The sequence below is a fragment of the Eulemur rufifrons genome, chromosome 7 (assembly GCF_041146395.1).
Source record: "Eulemur rufifrons isolate Redbay chromosome 7, OSU_ERuf_1, whole genome shotgun sequence".
NCBI lineage: Eukaryota > Metazoa > Chordata > Mammalia > Primates > Lemuridae > Eulemur > Eulemur rufifrons.
In genome coordinates this window covers 258,632,826-258,658,810 of record NC_090989.1, presented here as the reverse complement: position 1 = coordinate 258,658,810, position 25,985 = coordinate 258,632,826, and the positions used below count along the sequence as shown (strand labels likewise).

Genomic DNA, 25,985 nt, shown 5'->3' with positions numbered 1-25,985 from the left:
CCTGCCTATATTTGGAATTCGATGACCATAAAAATCATAACAGGAAAACAAGGAGCTAAATCTGCCTTATTTTGAAAATAAACAGGAAGAAAAAAATTATTCTTGTTTTCAAAACAAAATGCCTGTGTGTTTAATATTAAAGCGAGGATATAGAAAGCTTTATAGATGTTCCTGGGAATTAAGGAAAAGATTCTCACCCCAATGGAGGATTTGTGTTGATCTATATTCAGCAGTAGAAAATGAAAACTTCTTTTTAATGTGTAGTTACTAAATGAAGTGTGAAGCTTCCCTTTCAGATTAATGCAAAAACAGTTCTTAAGGCTTAATGCCAAAAGGAAGAAAATTAATGAAATAGCTCACATATAACTTCTCTTTAGAAAAATTGATGAAACAATGAAGTTTCAAACAATGCAAGGAAAATAAATAAAAGCATGTATTTTATAAACTGGTTAAAAATATGAAATAAGTACTGTGAAATGAGAGTAGTTCTTAATCTAAGAATTATCAAGCTTCAAATGAGAAAAGAAAAAGTCTTGAACAAAAGGGCTTCAGGAAATAAAATTGAATTTGAAGAAATATTCAAGTGACTTCCAGAAAACATTAGTAAAGAGAAAATGTGTTAGGGAAAACGTGAAGAAAAGAAGGCATTCATTTGTTTGCCCTGGACCTCTCCTTGTTCTCTCCTTCCACCTTTGTTGTAGACTGGGTCTTGATCTGATTACTTTCACCAGCTGCCATCCTATGTTTCATCCTTTATGATTGTGAAATCTCCAAGTCTGCCTGTATAGTGAAATGCAGTCTTCCAAGTGTGTCCTTCTTTCCTGCTTTCAAATATAAACACTAAGGTTTTTTGTTTACATATTTTTTCTTTACCTGGGGTTTAAACTCCTTGATTATGGAAAGATTCAGGCTAATGCAAACTACAAATCTGGTAATCTGGTTATAGCACATAATTCCAAGCATGTTATAGTTAGTACAGAAGCCTGATGAGGTAACAGACAAAATTTGAGATAAATTTAGGACTTGCCAAAATCTCCCCAATTCCTTAGGAACTTCTCTTTAGTTAATTTATTGATGGACTTCCTTGTTCACATACTCAATCTCTAAGAGTGAATCAAATTTTTTTAGGAGAATTCTTGGCAATCCTCTGTTCTGAAAGCAAGTTGATTTGTTCTCAATCTCTCCCTGACCCTGTGCGTGTGTATGTGTAATGTTCTGTGTGAATGGCTTAGGGTATCAAGAAATGAAATTCAGCTGGAAAGACATTTATTTTCCCATTGTGTTTTTATAAGGCACCGTTCTCTAATTTATCCCAAATCTCTCTACATAGAGTGAAAAAATCCCTGCTCAGTGCATCCAAAAACCAATAGTCTATCACTTCCATTTTCTTTCTTTCTTTCTTTTTCTTCTTCTTTGGAGATACTGTCTCTGGAATCATTTGTCCTCTCATTCCAGCATTACTGTTTGTTCTCTAGGTTTCTATTCATATTAATTATGAAATGCTATTTTATTATAAATTATAAATATGATACATCGTTCCGTATCTGTGAATATTTTTTTCCAGCATCATTCCTTGTGATGGAATACTGTTGCTTCTTGCAGTTGTGTGATGGATTTTTTTCAGTTGCTCCTTCAGAGGTTGTTTAATCATTATCCATCCTACTCTGTTTCCTGGAATCTGACTGCATCCACTGGACTCTTGCCTTCTGGCTTCCAGCTGAGATTAGCCAAGGGGAGACCCAGCAAATCAAAGGGCACAGAGAGAGTAAAATCTGATCCATGGTCCCCCCTCTCCCGGGTCTCAGTATTGGCCGAGTCCCTCAAACCTAAGGCCAGAGGCCATATTGCTTGGCCTTCTCCCTGTGCCACAGCCACTCTCTCTGGGTTCCAATAACTGCTTCCTCCCTTCACCCATTCAAGCCTAGGAGTGGTAATGGTTCTCTACTTTTTGCTAGCCTGAGGGGTGATACTTCATTTCTTTTGAATTCACCTTAACCTGACCATGCCAGTTAAATTATCCCTGTATTTATATATGTTCCAAAAATCTTCCAATTTATAATTTACAAAATGGGTTTGTGCTTTGTTTCTTGCTGAGAACCCAACAGATGCAATAAGTGGTACCACTTAACAGAGGGCAAACTCTAAAAAAAATCCACCTTCTTAGGGGAATAAGGAATATTAGTGACCTATGACACCAAATGACACCATAATTACCAGTTATTACTGCTAGTGACATGCTATAAATTACAGGTGAAAAGCAAAGTATTGAGAGATCAAGTGGCTGTGTCACTTAATTACTATGTTAATAATAGTAATTATAAAGTTTGTGAGGTCATCTGTTAGCTTCAGATAGCACTAGAGATTATATGCAGTGAAAAAATACAGGAGAAGGAAGGAGGGAAGGGGGAAATGAGGGAAAGAGAGCGAAAAGGAAAGAAAAAAAGAGAAAGTGTGAAATAAATCCTTCAATGCCCAACGGAGAATGCAGGTGGAAATTCAGAAAGCTTCTATGGAAACTTTGAGGAATTCATTTATCTTCTATAGTCTCAGAGAAGATATGGTTAAGTGTTATGTAGTATAATGTGGATGTGGATTACTGGTAGGAATATACATTAATTCAAAATGTTGTAAATTCACATTTTCTCACAAAGGTGAGTATTTTCATATCCTAAGACTGAGAATTCCACTCATACATATATATTTTAGCAGATGTTTGAAAAGTAGCATGTACAGAATGTTCATTACATCATTGTTCATAAAAGTAAAGAAAAGGTGGAAATAACCTAAGTGCACATTTATAAGAAAGAAAAGACATATATGAAGAAATATGACAAGTAAATCCTTTTCACAGATGAAGAAAGGATTGCCATGTCCTACAGTCAGATGTCAGACTTGGCTTGAAAGCCAGATTATCTAAGAATATCCTGGTAAAATAACAACAACAACAATAATAATAGATTAAAGAAAAAAATGTTTCTTAAGTCAAAGAGGAAATTTACTTATCCAAAGATCTTACCCTGGGTGTATCCTTTTTTCACTGCCATCTTCCCTATACAAAAAGAATGAGGTTTAAAGTATTTCTTTTCAAACATTAAAAATAAATTGGGATGATAATTGTAATATTAGGGCAAAAAAATTGGTCTTTTCATTGGAAAAATAAAGCAGTTTAATGATCAGTGAAAAAATAAGTGCTACACATTCACAGCATATGTTCTTGAAGGGAATGATGGATCCAAAACCTAAATTATGTTTACCACTAGAGGAAGTCCTAAAGCTTCTGACCTCCAAATAGAAGACAAAAACCAGAGTATACTTGCTATTGTAGGAAAAACAATTTCTTTGGCTATATGATGTTATCCATTTATTTCTCTTCTGTCCCATAATCGATGCTTCTTTTCTTCTTGATCATGCTTCATGGTATGAGTGATGCAAGGTATACCATAGGCAGAAAATGATGAGCTTTGTTTATTTCAACATTTTTGTTTCATGCCCTACCATGGTGGTTAGATTGAGTTTGTTGCATTCAGCTGAACAATAACCCTGCTGGATCCCTATTCAGGACTTACACACACACACACACACACACACACATGCACATCCCTAAGAGCAAAAGGTTAGTATAGTGTGCTGGGATAGAAAAGACCTTAGATGAAGGATAGCTTAATTTTGGCCTGATTTTGTGATTAATAAATTGACCTCAGGCTAATTTCCTCATCTCATTGGCCCCATAGAGAAAGTAAGAGAACTGTGTAATATGACTGATACAGATACTTCCAGCTCTGAATTATTGCCTGTAATTTTTAACTTCATAACACAGGTTCCAGGTTGAACTGTGTAGCCTCAAAATTCATATATTGAAATCCTAACCCCCAGTCCTCAGAATGTGACTTTGGAAATAGGATTGCTGCAGATTTGATTAGTAAAGTAAATATGACATCATACTGGAGTAGAGTGGGCCTTTAATATGATTGGTGTCCTTATTTTTAAAAAAATGTCTTGTGAAGAGACAGCCATGTACCGAGGGAAGATAACATGAAGAGACATAGGGAGAATAGGCCTTCACATACCAGGGAATACCTGTTGCTGCCACAAGCTTTGGGAAAGCTGAAAAAGTTACTTCCTGAGTGTCTTCAGGGGGAGCATGATCCAGCCATCAACTTGATTTTGGACTTCTGACCTCCAGAATTGTAAGACAATAGATTTCTATTTTTTTTTTTCAGGATATTATGGGGGTACAAACATTTTGGTTACATGTTATGACTTTGTCACACCCAAATCATGATTTGAGGCATTCCCTCTCCCCCCAACAATGCTCACCACGTCCATTAGTTATGAGTTTACCCACCCCCAAACCCCCAATCCTGAAGAGCATTACTACCGTATGAACACCATAGAGTTGATCAGTTAGTGCCAATTTGATGGTGAGTGCATGTGGTGCCTATTCTTCCATTCTTGTGATACCTCACTTTGGAGGATGGGCTCAAGCTCTACTCAAGAAAATATAAGAGGTGCTAGATCACCATTGTTTCTTATAATTGAGTAGTATTCCACTGTATACATATACCATCAGATTTCTATTTTTCTATATGATATAGTTTGTATATTTGTCCCCTCCCAAATGTCATGTTGAAATTTAATTCCCAATATTGAAGGTGGGGCCTAATGGGAGGTTTTTGGGTCATAGGGACAGATCCCTCATGAATGGCGTTATGTCCTCTTCATAGTAGTGAATGAGTTCTCAATTTATCAGTTCATGCAAGAGCTGTTTTAAAAGAGCATGGACACTCCCCCCCTCTTGCTCCCTCTCTCACCATGTGACATGCCTGCTCCTCCTCCACATTCTGCTGTGAGTAGAAGCACTCTTCACCACGCCCTCCCCAAGGCACCCAGGAGGGGGTGAAACAAAACAGCTCAATCTGAAGTTAGTTTCTGTGCATATGAACTGGGCTAAATCACACATTTCTTATCTTACATACCTAATTAAATAAAATATATTTATTAGCTACTGCACCATAAATCATGGAACCAGTAAGCAAATCCTTCAGAAACAAATGCTTATTGAGCACCTACTATGCACCAGTCTACCCCAACAGGTAATTCATTTCAAGGGTATTAACGTAACGTATACCTGTACCTGAAATGCTTAAGGATATTTGAAAAACTCAACAAACAAGGCAAAACTTACTTTTGTTTTTGTTATTGTTTTCCTTTAAACGGCCTTTTCTGGAAGCATATATAATTATGGAATATTTTATATTCTGCCTTCCTGAATTCTCCACAGTTTCACAGTACACTTTTAGTTTGGAGAAAGTTATAAGTTACTTTTTGCTCTACTTTAATTGAAGTATCACTTTTCCTGGAAAATCACTTTCTAGGGGCTGGAAAATCACTTCTCACAACTACTGGATCCTATAGTTGTTGGGTTTAGAAATATTTCAGACACTTTAATTTTATAGTTTATAATAATTAGATATAATTTTTTTCAACTCAAAGTTTATTATTAGCTCAACAATTAGAATATATGTGACACTTTCCATGTCATTTTTTTAATCCTGAAAACTGTGGTATGTGATTGTTAGGATTTCTATTTTATGTATGGGGCAACTGAAGATCATAAAAATTAATTTTCCCAAGGTGCCCCACTTTATAAGTAATGGAACCAGGATTTGGAATCCAGTCAGTATGGTTCATCTGCTACTTTATTTGCCTCAGCATGAGATGACCAATATCATCACACTGACAACATTCAAAAGCAAGTAATTTCATTTATTTAGTTTATATAATTTGAGGGAAAAGTGATAATATTCATCAGCTTTTTTGAAATGTTGAACATAACCATTACTACCCTTAAGGGAATTACAAAGATTCAGGGACCCTAGACTTTAAAATATAAAAATACAATATATACAACACTGGATTTACCTTTCCTAATATGCTGGGTATCATAGCAAAAAAATGAAGAAAGTTTAAATTCCTTTTCATTTATATGTAAAGATCTAATTTAACTTTGGTTCTAGCAGCCCAATTAGCATTTTTTTTTTTCATTTTACAACATGTACAATTCTTACCTGCTCTCTGACCTTCTCTATAACATTTCTTTTATTTATCCTTAGGAAACATGCTTGATTTCATTAAAAACTTTAATCATTAAAGGAATAAATTTTTCTGGTACTTTTTGTCTAGAAATACAAATTGGTTTATATTCAAAGACTTTAAGAAGCCAAGTTTCAAAGTCTCCTTTTAAACTGATCTGAGACCTGAAGAGTAATATTATAGAGTTCAGACTTTCTCTTATAAATGTGGTCATCAAAGAAGCCTGTATGCTGTTTGGTTCCTATGCTATTACATTTTATAATGGACTTTGAATGAAGGATAAAAGTGAACATCATTAAAGCAGATGATTCATGCAGAGTAAGTCTTTAAAGACAGTTATCTATTGATGAAAGATGTCAGTATCATTATGTACTTGTAAAACAAGGAGGAATTAAAACTTTAGAACTTAGAAAATGTAAGATTGCATAACATAGCAACCAACCTTAAGAGGAAACAACCAATTACTTACAGTAATTAAATAAAAGAACTAGAGGTAGTAGGCATGAATTTGGTAAAGTCAAATGCTTGGGCTAAGTTATATAACATATGTTTCAATTATTCTGTCTTTGGTAATTTATTTTTGCATTCAATTAACTTATTGAATAAATATGGAGAAATAAACAATCATGCTAATCATTCGATTTCTATGCCTATATTTCCCACTCCCCCTTGCAGTTAAGGAGAATCATATGACTAGTTCTGACTAATTAAATGTGAGATGAAGTAAAATGTGTTCCTTCTGGGCTAAGGCAATAAAAAGCCCCTGGGCAATACTCAGTTTCTCATTTTCCCCACTATACTAGCCAGGCAGAAGATCTCTCATTTGAGGTGACGGATTTGCAAGACCTAAACAACCTGGATTCCTGAATCACTACATGGATGATAGCTGTCCTTGAGAATTACCCAAACCTTCAACAGAGTCAACATGAATAAGAAATAAAGTTTCCATTTGGAGACTGTGTTACCAGAGCCTAGTCCAATTTTTCCTGACAAATACACCTATCATGTTAACTCATACATTGAGTACTTTCTTTTCATGAGGCCGTGTGCTAGGTTCTGTAAATGTAGTGGCAAAAAAAAAAAAAAAAAAAAAATCCCTAACATATGTATAAAGCTCATAATCCAATGGGATACAGATATTAAATAAATCCCTAAGTAATTGTTTAATATCCTATTATTTCACTGGTTTTATTAATTTTTTGCTATATAATACTGCCAATGTAACATAAGCCACATCCAACATAAGACTATATCTTGTTCAGACTTCATTCTACAAAGCAGCCTATTTAACTCACATGCTCACTATAAAAATCTTAACAATAATTGTCAACTTTATAATTGTTTAGAGTCAGAAGGGAAGTTCAATACCAATTACTTCGTTGTGGCCAGAAGTGCAAACATGATTTTTGAAAACTTATTTAGAAGAATCCTTCGAGACATATTTAAAGTTTGCTTCTGCAGATACTTTATTTATTTGCTTCTATCAAGTGCCCGGGGTACAACTAACATTGACCACTTGAAATTTATTTTGAGGTCACATAGGAAATGTAAATTTTGGACAAAAAATTATGTGTGTGCCAGTTTTTGATAAAGAATTTTCATGAGACTTTTTCCCACTTCTGTGCAGAAAGCAAAGGCTGCAATAGTGAAGTTTTCATACTGTGTCACTCTGTGCAGGAGCATGTTTTTTCTCACTCACCCTTTCATCAAATTTGTTATCTTTCAGACTCCCAGCCTTATGTAAGCAATCTTTTCTGACTTTCCATATTGTGCAGGCTCTAGGCATTGCCAATTCTCCCTCTCACAAGGCCTATTAAAAATCAAAGGCTCAAGACCTTTGGCAGCTAGTCTCAGGGCAGATATTAACATTAGCAATCAGTAAATTTTACAAACTTGTACTTTTTTCTTGTTTTTGACCTCTATAGATTTTTCCCCCTTCTTTCTAGTTCAGCTGTGCATTTCTTTTTTTCCTACAAACTTATTTGTATTTTTATTTTATTTTTAAAAGTTTATTTATTTAAAATCACAGATATAATTGTATGCATTTATCATGTACAACATGATGTTTTGAAGAATATATATAGAGAGAAAATGATTAAATATGTCCAATTAATATATGCATTACCTCAGTTATTTTTTGTGGTAAGAACACATCCAATGTCTTAGCATTTTTCAAGAATACAACATATCATTGTTAATTATAGTCACTATGCTGCACAAGAGATCTCTTGAACTTATTTTTCCTATCTAATTGTAATTTTGTATCCTTTAATCAACATGTCCCCAATCTCCCTCAACCACCCTAGCCCCTGGTAATCACCATTCTATTAGATCAAATTTTTTAGATTCCACATGAGAGAGATCATGTAGTATTTGTCGTTCTGTCCCTGGCTTGGTTCACTTAACATAAGACTATCAGGAAAGTCCAGTGAGAAGTAATGTATAAGCTATGAGGCAGTAAAGTCTAATTTGTTCAAAAGCCAAAGCTGTGAACATTAGGTATAGAGCAACGCATTCCTTTTACCTGGAATGGAACCAAACATACCTTGATTGGACTGGGGGGTAGGTGCAATGCTTAAAGGAGATCCAATGAACCTAACCCATTAATGTTGCAAAATATTTGCTGTAGATAATGGACTTTTCATGTTCTTATTATAAGGGACTCCCATCTGTCTCTTATTATTATTTTTTTATATTCCTGAGACATTTTGGTGAGGTAAGTTTGGTATATTGTTTAATTTTTTGTTAAGTTGGAAAATTGAATCCAAATTATAAATGTGAGTACTCAAATGTTCTCAATGTGGCAATGATTATGGATGATGTAACAGCCTGTGATCCACTTCTTTCCACATCAGCCTAGTTATTTCTATTTAACTAATTCAGAATGTCTTGATTTTTAAAACACTCTTTTTATTTTAAATTAGTTTTGAGATTCTTGCTTTTAAGGGTTTTTTAAGTGATCAAAATAATGCATGTTTTTGTTCTTTTTTCAGGGTTTAATATTTTCATTTTCAATAGAAGCATTTCCTTTGTCTTAGAAATAGGTTGCCAAGACAATCCTTGACAAGATATATAAAATAAGAGATTTACATTAAGTAACACAGAGATCCCCTCCAGCTCTGAAATTCTATGAGAGTGTGTACAGTCTGTACTGGTTAGAATTACAACGAAACTTCACCAATAAATATTAAATACAAGCTAGCTTATATTTTTCTTTAAATCCTGTCTTCCTTAACCTTATTTGTGGTTATGCACAGGTTGGGCAGCTCTTTGCTTGTAAAAGTGTCTGTGTAATTATAATACAGAAGGGAAAAGGAACACTGCTTCTTGGTGTAAGATTATAAATGGGGCAGATGAAGGCAACTGTGCATTGACATCCTATTGGGGAGGGAGTCAGGGAGGTAGAAGCAGGCTGGCAGAGGGATGAAAAAATTAGAATAAGCTGGTATCTTAGGTTAGGTTTTTCAGGAAAACAGACTCTAATATGAATATTTGTAGTAGGAAGGTTATTTAGGAGCGCTCATGGGAACAACACCTGTGAGGGAGTGAATAAAGCAGAATGGGGCAGAGGGAGAAGCTGAACTGCCATGCAGTTGCAAACAACAGAGGCTTTGTAGGATTGCCATATTTAGCAAATAAAAATATAAAATTCCAATTAAATTTGAATTTCAAAGAAAAAAATGAATAAATTTTAGTATAACTAAGTTACTGATATTTAAGAGTGGTCTTAAGTTGGGCCACTCCCCTTATCCTTTGTTTGTCAGACACAAGTATTTTGCCCAGTCAGGATACAGCACTACTTAATAGGCATTGCATCCTGAAGGATGGTACGTGGTTTTCACAGACTATTATCTCTAAGAGGGTGAATATGATGTGTCATCAAAAGCCATTCCAAATAGTCATTAGACCAGCAATCCTGGATGGTGTTATATTAGGTACAGCCATATATGAGATATAGTCATATACTAACAGTCATACCCCCTTAGAATATGATTACATTGGTTGATGCAAAGTTATATAGGATACCATGCAGATGGATCACACTCTTTGTAAGCCCTTGGAAAGTTGTAGTGACTAAGACCCTGCAGGCAGGAAAGGAAAACCAATACCTAGAATGTGGGTAAAATACAATCAAGATAAATTACTTCTGCTCCCAGGATGGAACAAACATAATGTAATCAATTTGCCTCAAAATGTCTCTTCCTCTCTGAAAGAAATATGGTGCCATAGTGGGGCTCAGCATTGGTCTCTACTAAGAGCAGGTTGGGTATTCAGCATCAGCAGTAGCTACATCAGATTGGCCAGAAACCCATGTTACTGTAACCATGCTTAACCTCCAAAATTCATGGACCATTGTACCAGCACTGTGATGGCTGATGACAGCCTCCGGCTGATATCAAATGGTTAAACAATACTTGCGACTGGGTTGTTTAGTGTCTCTTATGTGATAGAGTTTCTTTAGTGGGTGTAAATGTGATTTAAACAAGATTTCTCCCACTTTGCTTTCACTCCTGTGGATGGATCTCCATTATTTTCCCCCAGACGTCCTTCTCAGCATTCCTCCAATCTTTCTCCTACATGTCCTTGGCCAATCAGCCAAGTTATTTACCACTTCCCATGAAACAATTACTTCATGAAGCCATTTCTATAAAGGCCTATTCTCAGTCATTGCCTATAGAATATAGTTATTCTGAATTTCTGATTGATGCTGGTACCCCGCTAACTAGCATATTCCTTCATGATTTGGACAATGAAGTGCCCTCTGTTAGTCCCATAGAATGTAATTAGCTGATGGATCTTCCAGCTTTTCATAGCATTATTTGCTTTAGCATATTTACTTTAGGTTCCCTTTCTCTGCCATCTGTCATATCTAAGCAAGTATTTCTACTTTGTTTAATGTAAGCCATCACTTTTTCTAGGCTTCCACTAGCCACCCTAGCAGAGTTTAATAGCATTTCCTAGGGCTTGTGTCAGCATGCTAACCCCCAAATCATCTTAAGGAGCCCTCCCCACCTTCTCCTTAATCTAGCATCCTCACAATTACATCCCATGCACAGATTCAGTCTATGGGCCCCTGCGGGTACATATTGGTAACACCACTAGTCCTTTCTTCTAAGCAGATCCAATACTTCCCCAGCCATGTTATGTTGTAACTTGATCCTATTTATTGGTCTGGTGGCCAGGTGAGGGGATGGAAATAGACCTTGGAGTCAGTGGCTCTGTTGGCTCTAAAAGCAAAGGTTCCTACATCCTTGGCAAGCAAGGAAAGAATGCTAGCCTTTTATAGGGGAAGTGGGACACTTCTTCAGGCCCAAATAGCTCAGAAGAATCTGGAGTTTCATAGTTCTCAATTACGTTGGCATAGCTCTTCTTTCCTGTTCCCACTCTCAAGCTCCCATTTCTTCCCAACCAGGGTCTTTTCTCTGGTATAGCAGACCTGCTGAACTGAAAATTTACCTTCTTACTTTGTTTGAAGCTCTCCTAGTCTTATAATTAACTCCCTGGGCTGGTCCAAAGATTTCTCTGCCCTCCAGATGCCAGAAATGAGAGTCTTTTTAATGCTTTCATGGATGCTTCCATTAATGCTTTAATACTTCCAATTAAAGAAATTTAATTCTTTAATTTCTACTTTTTGCAAATTGCTCAAACTCCTAAGATAGTGCATGTATAAGGCAGTCTCTTCGACTGGTATTGCATTCCAGTTCATCACCAATGAAAATTGTAACACTTGCGCTGCTTTAGAATTCCAGGTGCTATCCAAACTCTACCTACCATCTTCTTTATTAACAGCTAGCAGGCAGTTAATCCACCCCAAATCCCAACTGGGAATCAAATTTCATGAGCCCCTCTCTTGCCAATTGCCATAGCTTAGGTTACCCAGGAAATAGATGCTAAGATGGACATTTATGTGCAAAATATTAAGTGGGACATGGTTGTGGAAATGACATCCAAGGATTGGTCCTAGAAAGAGGATTCGGCTTTGTGTCATCAATAGCTAACATTTTGGCAAGTGGAGGATTAAATGCCTTACTCCAAAGAGTGGATAATGCATGGGACTTCACAGCATCCACTTTAGCCAGGGTTAGTATCAACATAGAAAGAAGTAGTTGGAAGAGAAATGCTGAAATTAGTTCACTAGCCAATGAATGAAGAGATAGGAAATCAATGTAACAAAGCCAAGGACATAAAGCACACTAGGAAAAAAAAATCCCTAGTCAAAAAGAACAAAGAAGGGTGCTATATGAGAAAGAAGCATCATATCACAGGTCAGAAGTGTATGATACAAATTTGTATAGGAGACCCAATTTCTATTCTGTTGATTAGGTCCTTCTCCACCCAAAATGTGGATAAACAAAGTTCATAATTCAAAAGGCATAAAGGCAGGAAACCTCAGTCTCCCAGCCATCCAGTTCTTACCACTGCTTATTCATTTATATTTCTCTTTTTCCACTAAACTGTGAGATCCTTAAAGTATAAGAGATATTACGTATTTTGTAGCCTCCATGCTCAGCTTAGTTGGCCAATAAATGCTAAAAGAAAAATAAAATAGCTTTGTAATTAGGCTTATCAAGTAATTTTTGAAAAATGGCATTTCATCTCTTGATAAATTTTTAAGGAAAAAAGCTTCAGGTTTTCTATGATGAAGCTATAGGTCACTCCATACAATACCACCCAAATTAATTTACATAGTTTCCAAAACACAGATTGAGTTCATGGATTCTTTCATATGAGTTCAGTTTTGAAAAGACTCATAAACATTTATATCTGATAATGCAGAAAACCACTGTATGACATTCACAATAAAAGGTCACATAAACACTATTTGCACATATCCAATGGTAGGGAACTTAGTACACCAGGAGATGCTCATTTCAATTTTGATAAGTTCTATTAGATCTAAACAAAGAAAGGAGCCAGATGTCTGTGTTATAAAATGAAGTCATTACTTTGTATGGCATTTATAGACAGACATGAAATAATGAAGTAAGTAATCAATAATCAGTCAAAATGGCATGAAATTGTTCTAATTGAGAAATAATCAATTCTCAAGGAATATAATGAAATTCTCAGCAGTATTCATAAGACCATTATAAATGCACCAAGAATATCTTGTCCAGAAAAAAGAATTAATATATATATTATTTCTCCTTGTATTTCATTAATTTCTATTTGCTTTGTATTTTTCCTATAATGAAGCTACAATACACTCAGTTGAATCCTTATTCTCTTAATTAGAATGATTATACTAGATAGCATTGTATATCTTCTTTTCAAATCTTCTGAAATCTGATATAATATAAATGCCCTCTGATTTATGAAAATTCATCTTCATTTCATAATTCTATTCACTAAGATGTTTGTAAAAATTAATAGCCTATGTGGTAATTACCACAAACTGTCATAGTACTTTCCATATTGATATAAATGTTAAAAACTTAATCAGATGGTTTTGCAATAATTGATTCTGCTGATCAACTATTGTTACGATAATGCTGCATGAAAAATCATGCTCAACCTCTGGCATATAGTAATAAGCATTGACTTCTGGTTTACACAGCTGTGGGCCAGCTAATATAGCTGGGTCATATAGCTTGAATATAGTATATAGGTTGGGGTCAGGTCTGCTCTATGCATCATCCAGGGTGTTTTCTTTTCATGGCAAGAGCAGAAACACAACAGAGAAACATGTCCCAAAGGCTCTGCTTCCCTCATGTCTGCTAACATCACATTGGCTAAGTCAAGCCAAACAACCAAAGCTAAAAAGATATGGATATATAACAGTGCTACAGAGGAGTAAAAACTTAGAGCCAATAATAAAATCTTACTATGTCTCTCTCTATTGCTCATACTTACATTTCTGCTAGGGGCAAAATATATTCTCCCTCATCCTAACATCCCCAAAAGTCTCACTCAATCTTTGCATCATGTTCAAAGTCTAGGATCCTGGAATGTTTACCAGGTCTGGAGGTGGATCCTCTTGATGAAGAGATCAGGAAACAAAAAAGGCAAGTACTTTCCAAGACACATCCAACATACAATAGTGTAACCAAAACAGAAAATAATACAATTAACCCTCCCATTCAAAAATGAGAAGAGCACATAGCAATCTGTAGTTCATAACAACTCTAAAATCTCTTGGGACGTTAAGCTTCCAGATCCCCCTGATCTGGGAGAGAGATAGCCTTTCTCCTCGATCCATTGCCCTCCATGGATATGGCTTTGTACTTTGCATTGCCCTTCCTTTTCCATCATCCTCCTATAGGATCACACCCCTAAGTATTCTAAGAGTTCCTTTTTTTATCCTGGCTAAATGGGTTGCAACCTAAATTGTTCTTTATCTGGAGGCCATGTCTTCCTGGCAGTTCCCTACTGCAATGATCACCTTTAATTTATTGAGATTTTCTTTTCCCTATCTTAGAAGTCCTAGAATTTGGGGGCTTTCTACTTTCCCTCTCATTTTTGCTTGCACCTCAGCCAGTTCATTCCTGATTTCACCTGTCTTTGAGAGCACTAGCTCACATTTTTAGTTTTTTCCCCTGAAATTTCCTCATTCACACAGTTTAATATATACATTTTATCTGTTGTCCAGGATATATACAAATAGCAATTTACTAAATATTTTTCCATTTGTATAGTTTCTTATAAAGACTCATCCCAATTTCTCCATAACTTATAATAATCTCCCCCCTGCCTACCACCTGGTTTCCAAATTTCTGCCACGTATTTTAGAATTTCTTTATGGTAGCACCCCAATCCTAGGTACTAATTTGTTTCACTCAGCCTTTTCCATAATAATTCTGCATAAAAACCACCCTGAAAGTCAACGACATACAACAAGAAACATTTATTCTCATATACACAGACCTGTGGACTCACTGAGATAGCTCTAGTCTAGCCAGTTCTGTAAGTCTGCTAAGGTGGCTCTGTTTTAGGCTGCAGTTCTATGGGTTTTGGGGGCCACTCTGTTACACATCTCATTCTGCGACTCAGGTAGGAGGGGAAGCAGCTATCTGTGGCATATTACTGTTATAACAAAAGTTAGAAGTTCCAAGAGGAACAAGTAAAAAGATGTGCTGTCTCTTAATACCCACATTTCATTGGCCCAGGAAAGTAAGATGGCCACGTACAACATTAAGGGGCCATGGAAGTATACATCTCCCATGAAAGTTATCTGCTGAACCATAATCTAATCTCTAATATTTGCTCACCAGACAGTACTAATGGGGATAATAAAAATATATAGCTCACATACTTATTAAATTTCACAAAATAAGATTATAAATGGGTCCCTTCCTCTTAGGTAATGTATATAATAATAGACACTATTACATATATGTATTTATATATATAATATGTAGCATATATTACATGTAATTCATTAACTTCAGTTATACCATTATTTTCTTCTCTTTGAATAGAATGAATTACAAAAAGAGAATTCTAAGTTTGTGATTATATGTTGCTTATTCTCCAATGGAAGTTAGAAAATGAAAAAAGAGTCAAAAAGACTCAAAGTAATTTAAAATAATAGGAATTTTAGTCTTTCAGCTTAGGAATGCTTTCAGTAATGAAAAGACAAATACAAATGGCATCTGTGAGTGTTACATATTTAAACTCATAACAGAAAGGTCTAGAATGTCCTCCTCCTTTCCCCCATCTTCACTATTTCTCCTTAAGATGTTCCATTGTCCTTTAATGAGGAATGAATGCTAATGTGCTGATATATCGTAAGATCTCTCCCTTATCTCTCTCTTTTTTTTTTTTTTTCAGACAGAGTCTCGCTCTGTCACCCCGGGTAGGGTAGAGTGCAGTGGCATCATCGTAGCTCACTGCAACCTCAAACTCCCTCCTGCCTCAGCCTCCAGAGTAGCTGGGACTACAGGTGCATGCCACTATGCCTGGATAATGTTTTCTATTTTTAGTAGAGATGGGGTCTCACTGTTACTCAGGCTGTTCTCCAACTCCTGAGCTCAAGTGATACTCCTGCCTCGGCCTCTCAGAGTGCTAAGATTACAGGCATGAGTCACCATGCTTCTCCCTTATCTCTCCCTCTGCGTAGCCACACCCTTTCTGTATTTTCAAATTTCCATCATATTAGAAATTTTTTAAAATGTCAAGTATTTGTTATCTGGTATTGCTTTGAGAAACAAAAGCAAAAGGAGAAAAGCTGCTTTTCACAATTTATTTGCCTGAAACATAATGATTCACTTTATAATTTGGGGGAGATGAGTCATCTGAGTTAGTCCATGTGTGGAATTTGTATTTTCACAAAATGTACCAACTGGAATGAAAACATCTCAATTTGTGCCAATGTTTTTCTGAAAACAAGATGTGGCTAAACCATAAAACAACAACAACAACTATGTGATCATATCTCTAGATTCAGTAGAGCATATCTCATTATTTAAAGCAGTATGAGACAGACCAGAAAGTCCTAGAACCTGGTCCTGGGATGATCTTTTGTAGATGGACAATTACTTGGGAGACAGACACCTTTATAGGTTCTGATGAAGGCATTGTTTAAAAAAGCTATTGGTTCAATAAGTGGGTAGAACAAGAATCCCCAGTCATAGCCAGGGTTGAAAGTATGAACTTGTTAAGATTTATTTTGTACATTGGATTGTTGTAATCCAATAGATCTTGTGCTGTTGATGACATTGTTCCAGCTTTAGTCATTGTTATCTCTTTTATTTGGCTCCTATGTCCCTTTGACACATCCCATTGTGCTGGGATTTTTTTGTTGTGATGTTGTCATTGTTTATCTCCTTTTTTCTTTCTTTCTTTCTTTCTTTCTTTCTTTTTTTTTTTTTTTAACAAAGCATTTCCTACTTTCTGGCACTGCAAGATGCTCTGGGATTATATTATATATTCCCTTTCCTATTCCTGAATCAGTCATTTCTCCAAAGAGCCCTAGTTCCTTTCACTGAAAAATGGTATTAGAAATTGAAATGTGGGAGATCGATTCCCACTGCTACTGGGGTATCACTGCTGTTAGACCTTCTTAGCTGACACTGAGGATCTATATGTATGTGTACTAATTCGTGTATTGACACAGAACTATAAATATTGCTATATGTTCTATCTGTATCTATATTAAGCTAAATATGAGTTCATATTGATGTTTTCAATTCTAATTAACTACCATAAAGATCATTCCAGTTTTCTTCTCTTGCTTGTTTGTAACCTCCCATACAAAGAGTGAGAAACCTGGTTCCCACAATCCACCATCCATTTACTCAGTTTGTCATTTCCAGCATTCATGTAAAGAGGTTTCAATATGGTTAACCCATGGAAAATAATTTTAGCAACTAGACTACAATACTCACCTGCAGTTCCTTTTACATGTAGTCTACACTCATTTCCAAAATTAATGCAGTCAGCACATTTCCTCCCACCCCCTTCAAAGAGATCGTTTCATACACTTGTAATACAGTTAGATTTTTGTTACAATTTACATTCCATCCTGGGATTTCCTGACCTTCTAAATGAGTTTTCAAATTTGCAAATATTAAGGTTCACCATTTGCACACTAAAGTTCCATGGGTTTGGACAAACGCATAGAGTCATGTATCCACCATTAGTTTAGCATACAGAATATTTTACTACCATAAAAATAATTCTCTGTCCTTCACCAATTCAACTCTTCTTTTCAAAATACCTGGAAGTTATCAATTTGCTTACTGTTTCTATAGTTTCGCCATTTCAGAATGTCATATAAGTGGAATAATACATTGTACAGTATTTTCAGACTAGCTTTTCTTACGTAGCAATATTTACTTAAAATTCATCAACATTTTTGTGTGGCTTGGTAAACTCATTCCTTTTTATAACTGAATAGAACTGCATTATATGAATGTACACAATTTATTTATTTATTTAGTTGCCTCCAGTTTTTGCAGATTATGAATATAATTGTTATAAACTGTCACATGCACATTTTCATATCAGTTGGTTAAATGTCCAGAAGCACTATAGCAGCCTGCCATGGTAAGACTATGTTTAGCTTGGTAAGAAACTGTCAAACTGTCTTACAAAGTGGCTGCACCATTTTGCTTTCCCACTAGCATAAATAAGAGTTCCTGTTGTTTCACATCATCATCGGCAATTGACAGTGTCAACTTTTTAATTTTAGCCATTCTAATTAGTGTATATTATTATCTCATTTTTTTTTCTTTTTTTTTTTATTTTTTTTTTTAGAAAAATTATAAAAGCAGTGATAAAAGAACAAAAATGAATTTAGAACCCTCCTTTTAAGGACTGCCTTCCCAGCCAGTAATACTTTCATTTTAATATCTACACTAATGGCAAAGCTTTGTGGTTTCGGGTGAATTGGATTAACGAAAACAGTCAAAAATCATTTAGAATAAGCCTTGAGACACAATCCACTGGGATAAGGACACTTAGGAAAACACAAGGCATGATCAAAATATTACAAGTCTGACTTTCTCATAATTGGGCTCTGAAGGCAATTCCAGAAATGATTTGAGCATCAACAACTCTGGACTAGGCATGTCAATTGCAGGGTGACTGATTCGAAAGGCTATGCTCATTTGAATGTAGGAAAACTGGCATGCTAATTTTCTATTCCTCTGATTATATATTTAAGGTCAAGGTTTACATAATATTTTGTAAATGTGATTGGGGGCAAGGTCCTATAACCTTATTCTAATCTTAAATCCACAAAACCTCATATTTCCCATCTCTATGATGAAGAATCAAACTAGATTCCTATAAACTCCTCCAGTGCTAACATTCAATAATTTTATAAATAAATATGTTAAACATTGTTTACATATCTTCAACCATTTTTACTAACATTTCAGAGGTTTTGTATTGAAGGAACTGCCCCTTAAACAACCCCACGGCCTTAAGGGAAATCATGCTTTAAGCTGAAGACCACGAGGTACATGGCTGCCGGAGCAAGAAAAATGGGACAATCTCTCTCTCTCTCTCTCTCTCTCTCACACACACACACACACACACACACACACACACACACACGTCTCTGTCCCATTAGCAGCAAACTCTCTGTCCCCAAGCAGGGACGATTATAGAGGTCAACATGGTAATTCACTAGTTCACATTCATGTGAAATCACTTATATAACGTATACAGAGTAAAGCTGCTCTTCAAATGATTTGTCAACTCTTCACTAAGTAGTTACAACTTCAAAAGTGGAGGAAGTGCCTTCAAATGAAAGTATGACAGCGGGCTTCAGAATGTCCTGCTTCCGATTGTGTCCGAAATATTTTATTCTGTAGATTCCAGGCTGGGCAGTGTCTGGAATATGCCATTCTATCGTTGCATTGCTCTGACCCAGTAATCCCTTGTGCCAATGAAAACGGGTCTCCCAGGAGGCATCATTATACACTATCTGCCACGATGCTGAAGTGGCCTCATATTTCTCCACAGTGAGGAAGGTCTGATGAGTGCGGTTCTCTGCTGAATTCTTTGGGTTAGCACCTACAAATACAACTTCAGCAACTTCTCCCACTCTGTATTCCGGTTTTGCTGGCTGCAGAACATCCCCAAAAGTTCTGCCTATTGGTGCTCTATCCACAATATTAGGAATTAATGAAGTTATTAGTTGCTTGAAAAATGGAGGCTCTGGACCTCTGCTCAGGTTGGCTACTGTGTCCGTAGCAATGGCCTTAGCAAGGCCTCTGAAGAGCTGGATGTAGGCAGACAGAATGTGTGGCCCATAAATTGTAGATGCTGCCTCGTACCGTTGCACCTGATATTCTTCATAAGTGGCAATGTAATGAGTATAGACATTGCATAGACCGGAAATGATGACAGTCATATTCTGCATCCCATACAATGCAAATTCTGCTTGAACTGCCTCTCGAAGTCTCCGTCCAGACATGGTCATAAGCTCCCCAGGGATGGCAGTTATGGCCAAGGACCCAAGAGTAATAATCTGAACATCAACAATATCTGGATGCCAGGGGTGAGGTATTGATAGCTCTCCAGTGTGAAGGAGGATTGGCTTTGGCTTATGACATTCTTTGATTTCTTCAGATGGCTTGCCCTCATTTTGTTTTAATTTGCATTTTCCTAATGACAAGTGGCAAAAGACAAAAGTCTGCAGCTTGTCTTTTCATTCTCTTAAAAGTGAGCTTTGCAGAATAGAAGTTTTTAAATTTAATAACATCTGACTTATCAATTTTTTTCATGTATTACGCTTTTGGTGTTATATCTAAAAACTTATCATCAATCCCAAATAATCTAGATTTTTATTCTAATTTTCTCTTGTTATTGTAGTTGATGTTTTATGCTTTTGCATTTTACGTTTAATTCTATGATCCACCTCTAGTCAATTTTTGTGTAAGGAGTAAAGTCTGTGTCTAGGTCTTTTTTATGCATATTGATCTCCAATTGTTCCAGCACCAATTGTTTAAAGACCATCATTCTCTATTCAACTACCTTTGTGTATTCATCAAAAATCAGTTTATTTGTTCAGTGTGGCTCTATTTCGAGGGTACCTATTCTATTGCACAGATCTGTGTTTCTGTTATTTCAACAGTACTAAAATGTCTTAATTACTATGCCTTTTAGTAAGCCTTGAAATCAGGTATGATGAGTACTTCAACTTTGTTTCTTTAGAACCAAGTAGTCTATTCTAGGATGTTTGTTTTTCCATCTAAATGTTAGAATCAGTCTGTCCATATCTATAAAATACCTTGCTAAAATTTTAATTGAGATTGTGTTGAATCTATTGATCAAGTTGGAAAAATTATTATATAAACAATATTAAATCTTTCAGTCTCTGAACTTGGACTATCTCTTCATTTACTTATTTCTTATTTGATTTTTTTCATAATTACTTGCCATTTTCTACATACAGTTTCTACACAGAATTACTTGAAATACACATAAGTATTTTATTTTTGATGCTATTATAAATTTTTTAAAATTGCAATTTCTAATGTTCATTGCTGGGTTTTAAGAAAGCAATGAAGCCTTGTATATTGATATTGCATCCTGAGACCTTGCTATACTTGCTTATTAGTTCCAGAAGTATTTTTGTAGTCTTTGGTGTTTTCTAATCTGTATAATTATTGTTACTTTTTCTTATAATATTGCACTGGCTAGTTATTCCAGTACAATATTCAATGTAAGTGGTAAAAGTGGATATCCTCTCCTTGCTCACAATTGTGGGGGAGGTGGTTATTACTTTACAATTAAGTATGATGTTAGGTGTAGATATTTTTTACATTACCTTTACTAGGATGGGGAAGATTTCATATTTCTAGTTTTTGATGACTTTATTATGAATGGTGTTCAGTTTTGCCGAATACTTTTCCTGCATCTATTGATATATTATTATTTTTCTTATTCATTCTGGCAATGGGATGAATTACATAGATTTATGATTTTCCAAGGAGCCTTGCATTTTTACAATGAACTCCACTTAATCATCATATATTATCCTTTTTATATATTGCTGGGTTCAATTTTTTAATATTTTTTAAGAATTTTTTGCTTCTATATTTATGAGAGATATTGGATGACAGTTTTCTTTTTTTCTCTTTTTTTATAATGTGTTTATCTGCATTTTGTATTAGGATACTTCTGGCCTAATTAAATTAAGAGATATTTTCTCTGTTTCTATTTTGTGGAAAAGATTATGGAGAATTTATGACTTCTTCCTATATGAAAGATTTATCAGAGAACACATTTGTACCTCATGTTTTCTTTTTTGTTCTAATTTTGATTAGTTCTTTCATCTGCTTATATCATCTTAATTTTTTCTCTTTCTTTAGTTTCCTAATTTAAAAGCTTAGGTTATTTATACCAATCTTTCCTTTTTATAATATAGGTACTTAATTATATAAATTGCCCTCCAAGTACTGCTTTATATACAACTTTATTGTTATATAACACCCTTCTTTATCTCTGAAAATTTTGCTTGTTTTCCTTTTGCCTTTAGAAGTTTAACTGAAAAATCAACTAAAAAAAGGCAGATTAATGGAAAAAAAGAGGGTATTTTTCTGAGATCTACACTGTGAGAATATGGAAAATGGTAGGGGTTTGGGGAGAGGTGAGCCAATGCAGGAGACCCCTAAGAGTAACACCGTAATCCCCAGAGTTTCTCAGACTCAAGCTAGTTTACACCTAGTCTCTAGCAATTCATCAAAATTAAAAAACAAGTGCTCTTACCAGTTTATGGCTCAATGTTCAGATAAGGGGATTGTAAGTGTGATTCTCTGTATTCACCTCTCTATATTTTGAGATACTTTTCCCTTGAACTCAGTTCTCTTATAAGTCTAAAGAAAGTCATTAATTGTCCATTTGTAATACTCTTTTTGTTGTAAAGAGAGAGTGATGTTTTCCAGGCTTTTTATATGTCAAAACTGACCTTTAAAAAAAAAAAAAAAGCCAGTCAAAATACCTATATTTTATTTAATAAGACAGTCCCTACAAAGGTACACTGAAATGAATTATAGAGGTTGGTTCCTAAAGACACCAGGCTGTCTGTAGAAGGCAATGACTAATTTACCTCAATCTCCAACTTCATTTTACATAGATTTTATATCATTATATAAAATTAGATAACTTTGTTATTTAATTTAAAAGTTGATTGAATTATGGTGAGTTAAATCAAGATGAAATGTTCACTCACTGCTTTGCTTACACATGTTTCTAAGTTATTCAGCACCAAAAAGGGAGAGATTATAATCTTCCATTATATAATTCTTCAAAGACTCTTATGCCAATTTTTCTTCAATAAACTTAATACTAATACTCTTCTTTCTAAATGGCTGATTATTCTACCAGAAGGAAAGAATAGATAAACGGTCTAGCACTTAGAATTGGAAATTAGTACAGAATTAGAAATAATAGGAGCTGTAATTTTGAAAAATCAGGTCTCAGGTTGTTGGTCCCAGTATTTTCATTGGCATTAAGGAATCTTAATAAACTGTGAATCTCATTAGCTAAGATTGCCTTAAGAGCACTCCAGAATTGTGCTTCATAATTGTTCAAGCAGCACAAAGATCAAAGGGGAAGTAGCCACCTTTATTTTAAAGGATGTTCTAAATTAAAATTATTCAAACTTTATATCTGTACATGTTCAAGTTTTCTAATTAACATGAATATTCCTTTCTTCAGGGAACATTTCAGTAATACTAGATGATTGCATTTTTCACATTCTGCATTTTAAAAATTTTACCTAGGCTTATTACCCATTTTTTAATTTATCTCAGTGAAGAAATTTTCCTACATACTCCTACAGAAACATTAAATCATTAGAGCTTTCATGTGCTTTGGTTAGGCATTCCTTCCTCATCTATTTTATAATTCAGTTATTTCAAGATTCTGACCTAACAAAGACAACAGAGAAGATGCCGTAGTCTATATTAAGATACGAAACTTCTGCATTGGACTTTTATTTTCTTTCCTACCTTAGATAACTAAGCTCGTCAATCCTTCTATATAGACACTAAAGTCTCCCAAATCTAGGAGACCTGTAAAGACATTTGTTCTTTCCTCCTTGGCAAGTAAGTTCATTTTTAAAATAAGAAAATATCAATTATCCATTAAGAAGTAACTGCCTCCATTGGCAATCAGTTGGGTGAGCACTGCTATTCAAGGTGTCCCAACTTTCCTTAGCCACAAGGTGAACCTATGACCAAACTAGTTTAAATGAGTCTGTTTTTAAATATGAAGCTTAAGCAAAACAGAGCAAGGAAGATGGCAGATAGAGTTCAAAGAAGGTCCCCAAGAGTCTTCACCCCCTGGTGTATGCACATCTTTTCCTAGTTACTCAATAAAACACTGACTTGGTGCTTCTAAGCAAGGACTTTGCAGATGTAATTAAGATCTCAAGGCAGTTGAATTAAGAAAGGAAGAGATTATCCTTGGTGGGCCTGGCCTAATTAGATGTACCCTTAAAAGGCATTGAGCTTTTCCTTCAGAGAGATATTCAAAGTATGAAATGGATTTGACACAGGAGAGTTTTGCCATTGCCACTTTGAAGTAGGAGAGGCCATGTGGCAAAGAATGTGGGTGGTCTCTAGCAGCTGAGAGCAGTCTCCAGCTGACAGCCAGCAAGGAAACAGGGACTTCAACAGCATGAATAAGCATGGAAGTAGATTCTTTCCCAGAGCTTTCAGATGTTAATTCAACCTGTCAATCACAGTTGACATCTTGATTTCAGAGACCCTAAGCAGAGAATTCAGTCATACGATGCCCAGATTTTGACCTACAGAACTATGAGAGAGTAAATGAATGCTATTTTAAGATGCTAAAGTCGTGGTAATCTGGTAAACACCAATAGCAAACTGTTAAAGAAGGGAAATGGTTGGAGCTAATTCAGTCTCAAGGCAGCAACGTGAACAGATGATATCAGTATAATGTGAGCAGGGCTTTGAAAATAGAAATAGGTAGATGTTATGATGGTAAAACAGGAAACATGGCCCAGTATGTGAGTTAGGGGAATGCCTAAAGAGCTTGTTTATTGGTTCTTGCTACCCAAAGTCCCTGAAGTCTTTTGACAACAATCCTTCCTGAGGCTCTCTCCTGAATTACCCAAAATCCTTTCAATAAATTTCCCCTTTGCTTAAGTTAGCCAGATTGTTTTTATTACTTGCAATCAAATCCACTAAGTGATGTGTACCATGAGACCAAACATACTCCAAAACACTTCTTCCCAAAAGGTTTACTAACTAAAGCACCTTCTAAAAAGTGATTCTGGAACATTCCCTCCCAGGTTTGAAAAGCCTTTACCCTTCCATCAAAATGTCCCACCAAAGCCCAATTTGTGATATTAAAGATAGTGAGTAAGAGAATGAATGACATTGTATTATGACCGTAGTGTTGTCTTCCTAGGTTTTTTGGCTTGCTTTTTTTGTCTGGATTATACATTTTGCTTAGGAAACTTCCAATGGTCTCTTCTTGAGAAAGTAAAAGTTGAAGTCAAGCCTAGATTGTAGTGTCACACTAAGCTGGAGATCAAACTGAAAATTTCAGCATGTTTAAGAATGTGCACGTTCTCCTACAACATAGGCTGTTTATATTTTTGTTTGTTTGGGTGGATGGCTAGCTCTTTGGTTGTTTGTTGTAATAGAAGAAAAGTCTAGCACATCAGTGCTATTTCCCATACTAAGTTCTGATTTCATACCATGTGTAATGTATCAGCATTCTTTGGCTGGAGCACATTTGAAAGTGCCTCATATTCTACATTTATTTTAAACAAAATAGAATTAGACAATATACTCAACAATTTTTTAAATATCTTCATTCCAATATAAATATTTATGTAGATTTGATTGATCAGAGCAGGGAGTACAGTTTAGTTGTTGAGATGGTCTTTTGATGTGTCAACTTAGCTACACTACAGTCTTCAGTTACTCAATCAAACAGTAACCTAGGTGTTGCTATGGAGGTATTGTGTAAATGTGATTAATGTCCATAATTGGTCCTTATGGTTCCTATAAGGGAAAATATCCTAGATAATCTGGGTGGGCCTAACTCAATCACTTGGAAGAGTTTAAAAGAATTGAGACTTCCCTGAAGAAGAATAAATTCTGCTTGTGAACAATAGCTCTAGCCCATAACTGAGAGATCCAGCCTGCCCTTCCTGATTGGCTGCTCTACCTTTTGGACTTGCCTTGTCTACTTCCCAACTGTGTAAAGCAATCCCTTGCAATAAATATCTTAATATATATCTTCTGCTTATTTTGCTTCCCTGGCTGAATCCTAGCTGATACAATGATTGTGTCAATCAACTGTGGAGCAAACTGAAATCGAACCCTGGCAATTTTTCTTACTAGCTTTTTGACCTTGGTCAAGTTACTATTTGTGCTATTGCTTCTTTAACTGTAAAATGCATATAAAAACCTTTCTTCTAATATTGTTGAAGAGATTAAAGAAATTTATGCATGTAA

General features: G+C 35.4%; 1 protein-coding gene across 1 annotated transcript; it reads right to left on the bottom strand.

Annotated features, from left to right (window-relative positions):
• Window positions 1-18,441: 18,441 nt before the first annotated feature.
• Window positions 18,442-20,120, bottom strand: ASAH2B (N-acylsphingosine amidohydrolase 2B). The gene has a single exon (XM_069474502.1). The coding sequence runs from the start codon at window positions 19,964-19,966 to the stop codon at window positions 19,247-19,249; it is 720 nt and encodes a 239-aa protein (XP_069330603.1). The 5' UTR covers window positions 19,967-20,120; the 3' UTR covers window positions 18,442-19,246.
• Window positions 20,121-25,985: the final 5,865 nt, after the last annotated feature.

What these genes read in the sequence shown, in the direction of transcription:
- ASAH2B (XM_069474502.1), bottom strand. Translation starts at nt 19,966, where the DNA reads ATGACCATGTCTGGACGGAGACTTCGAGAGGCAGTTCAAGCAGAATTT.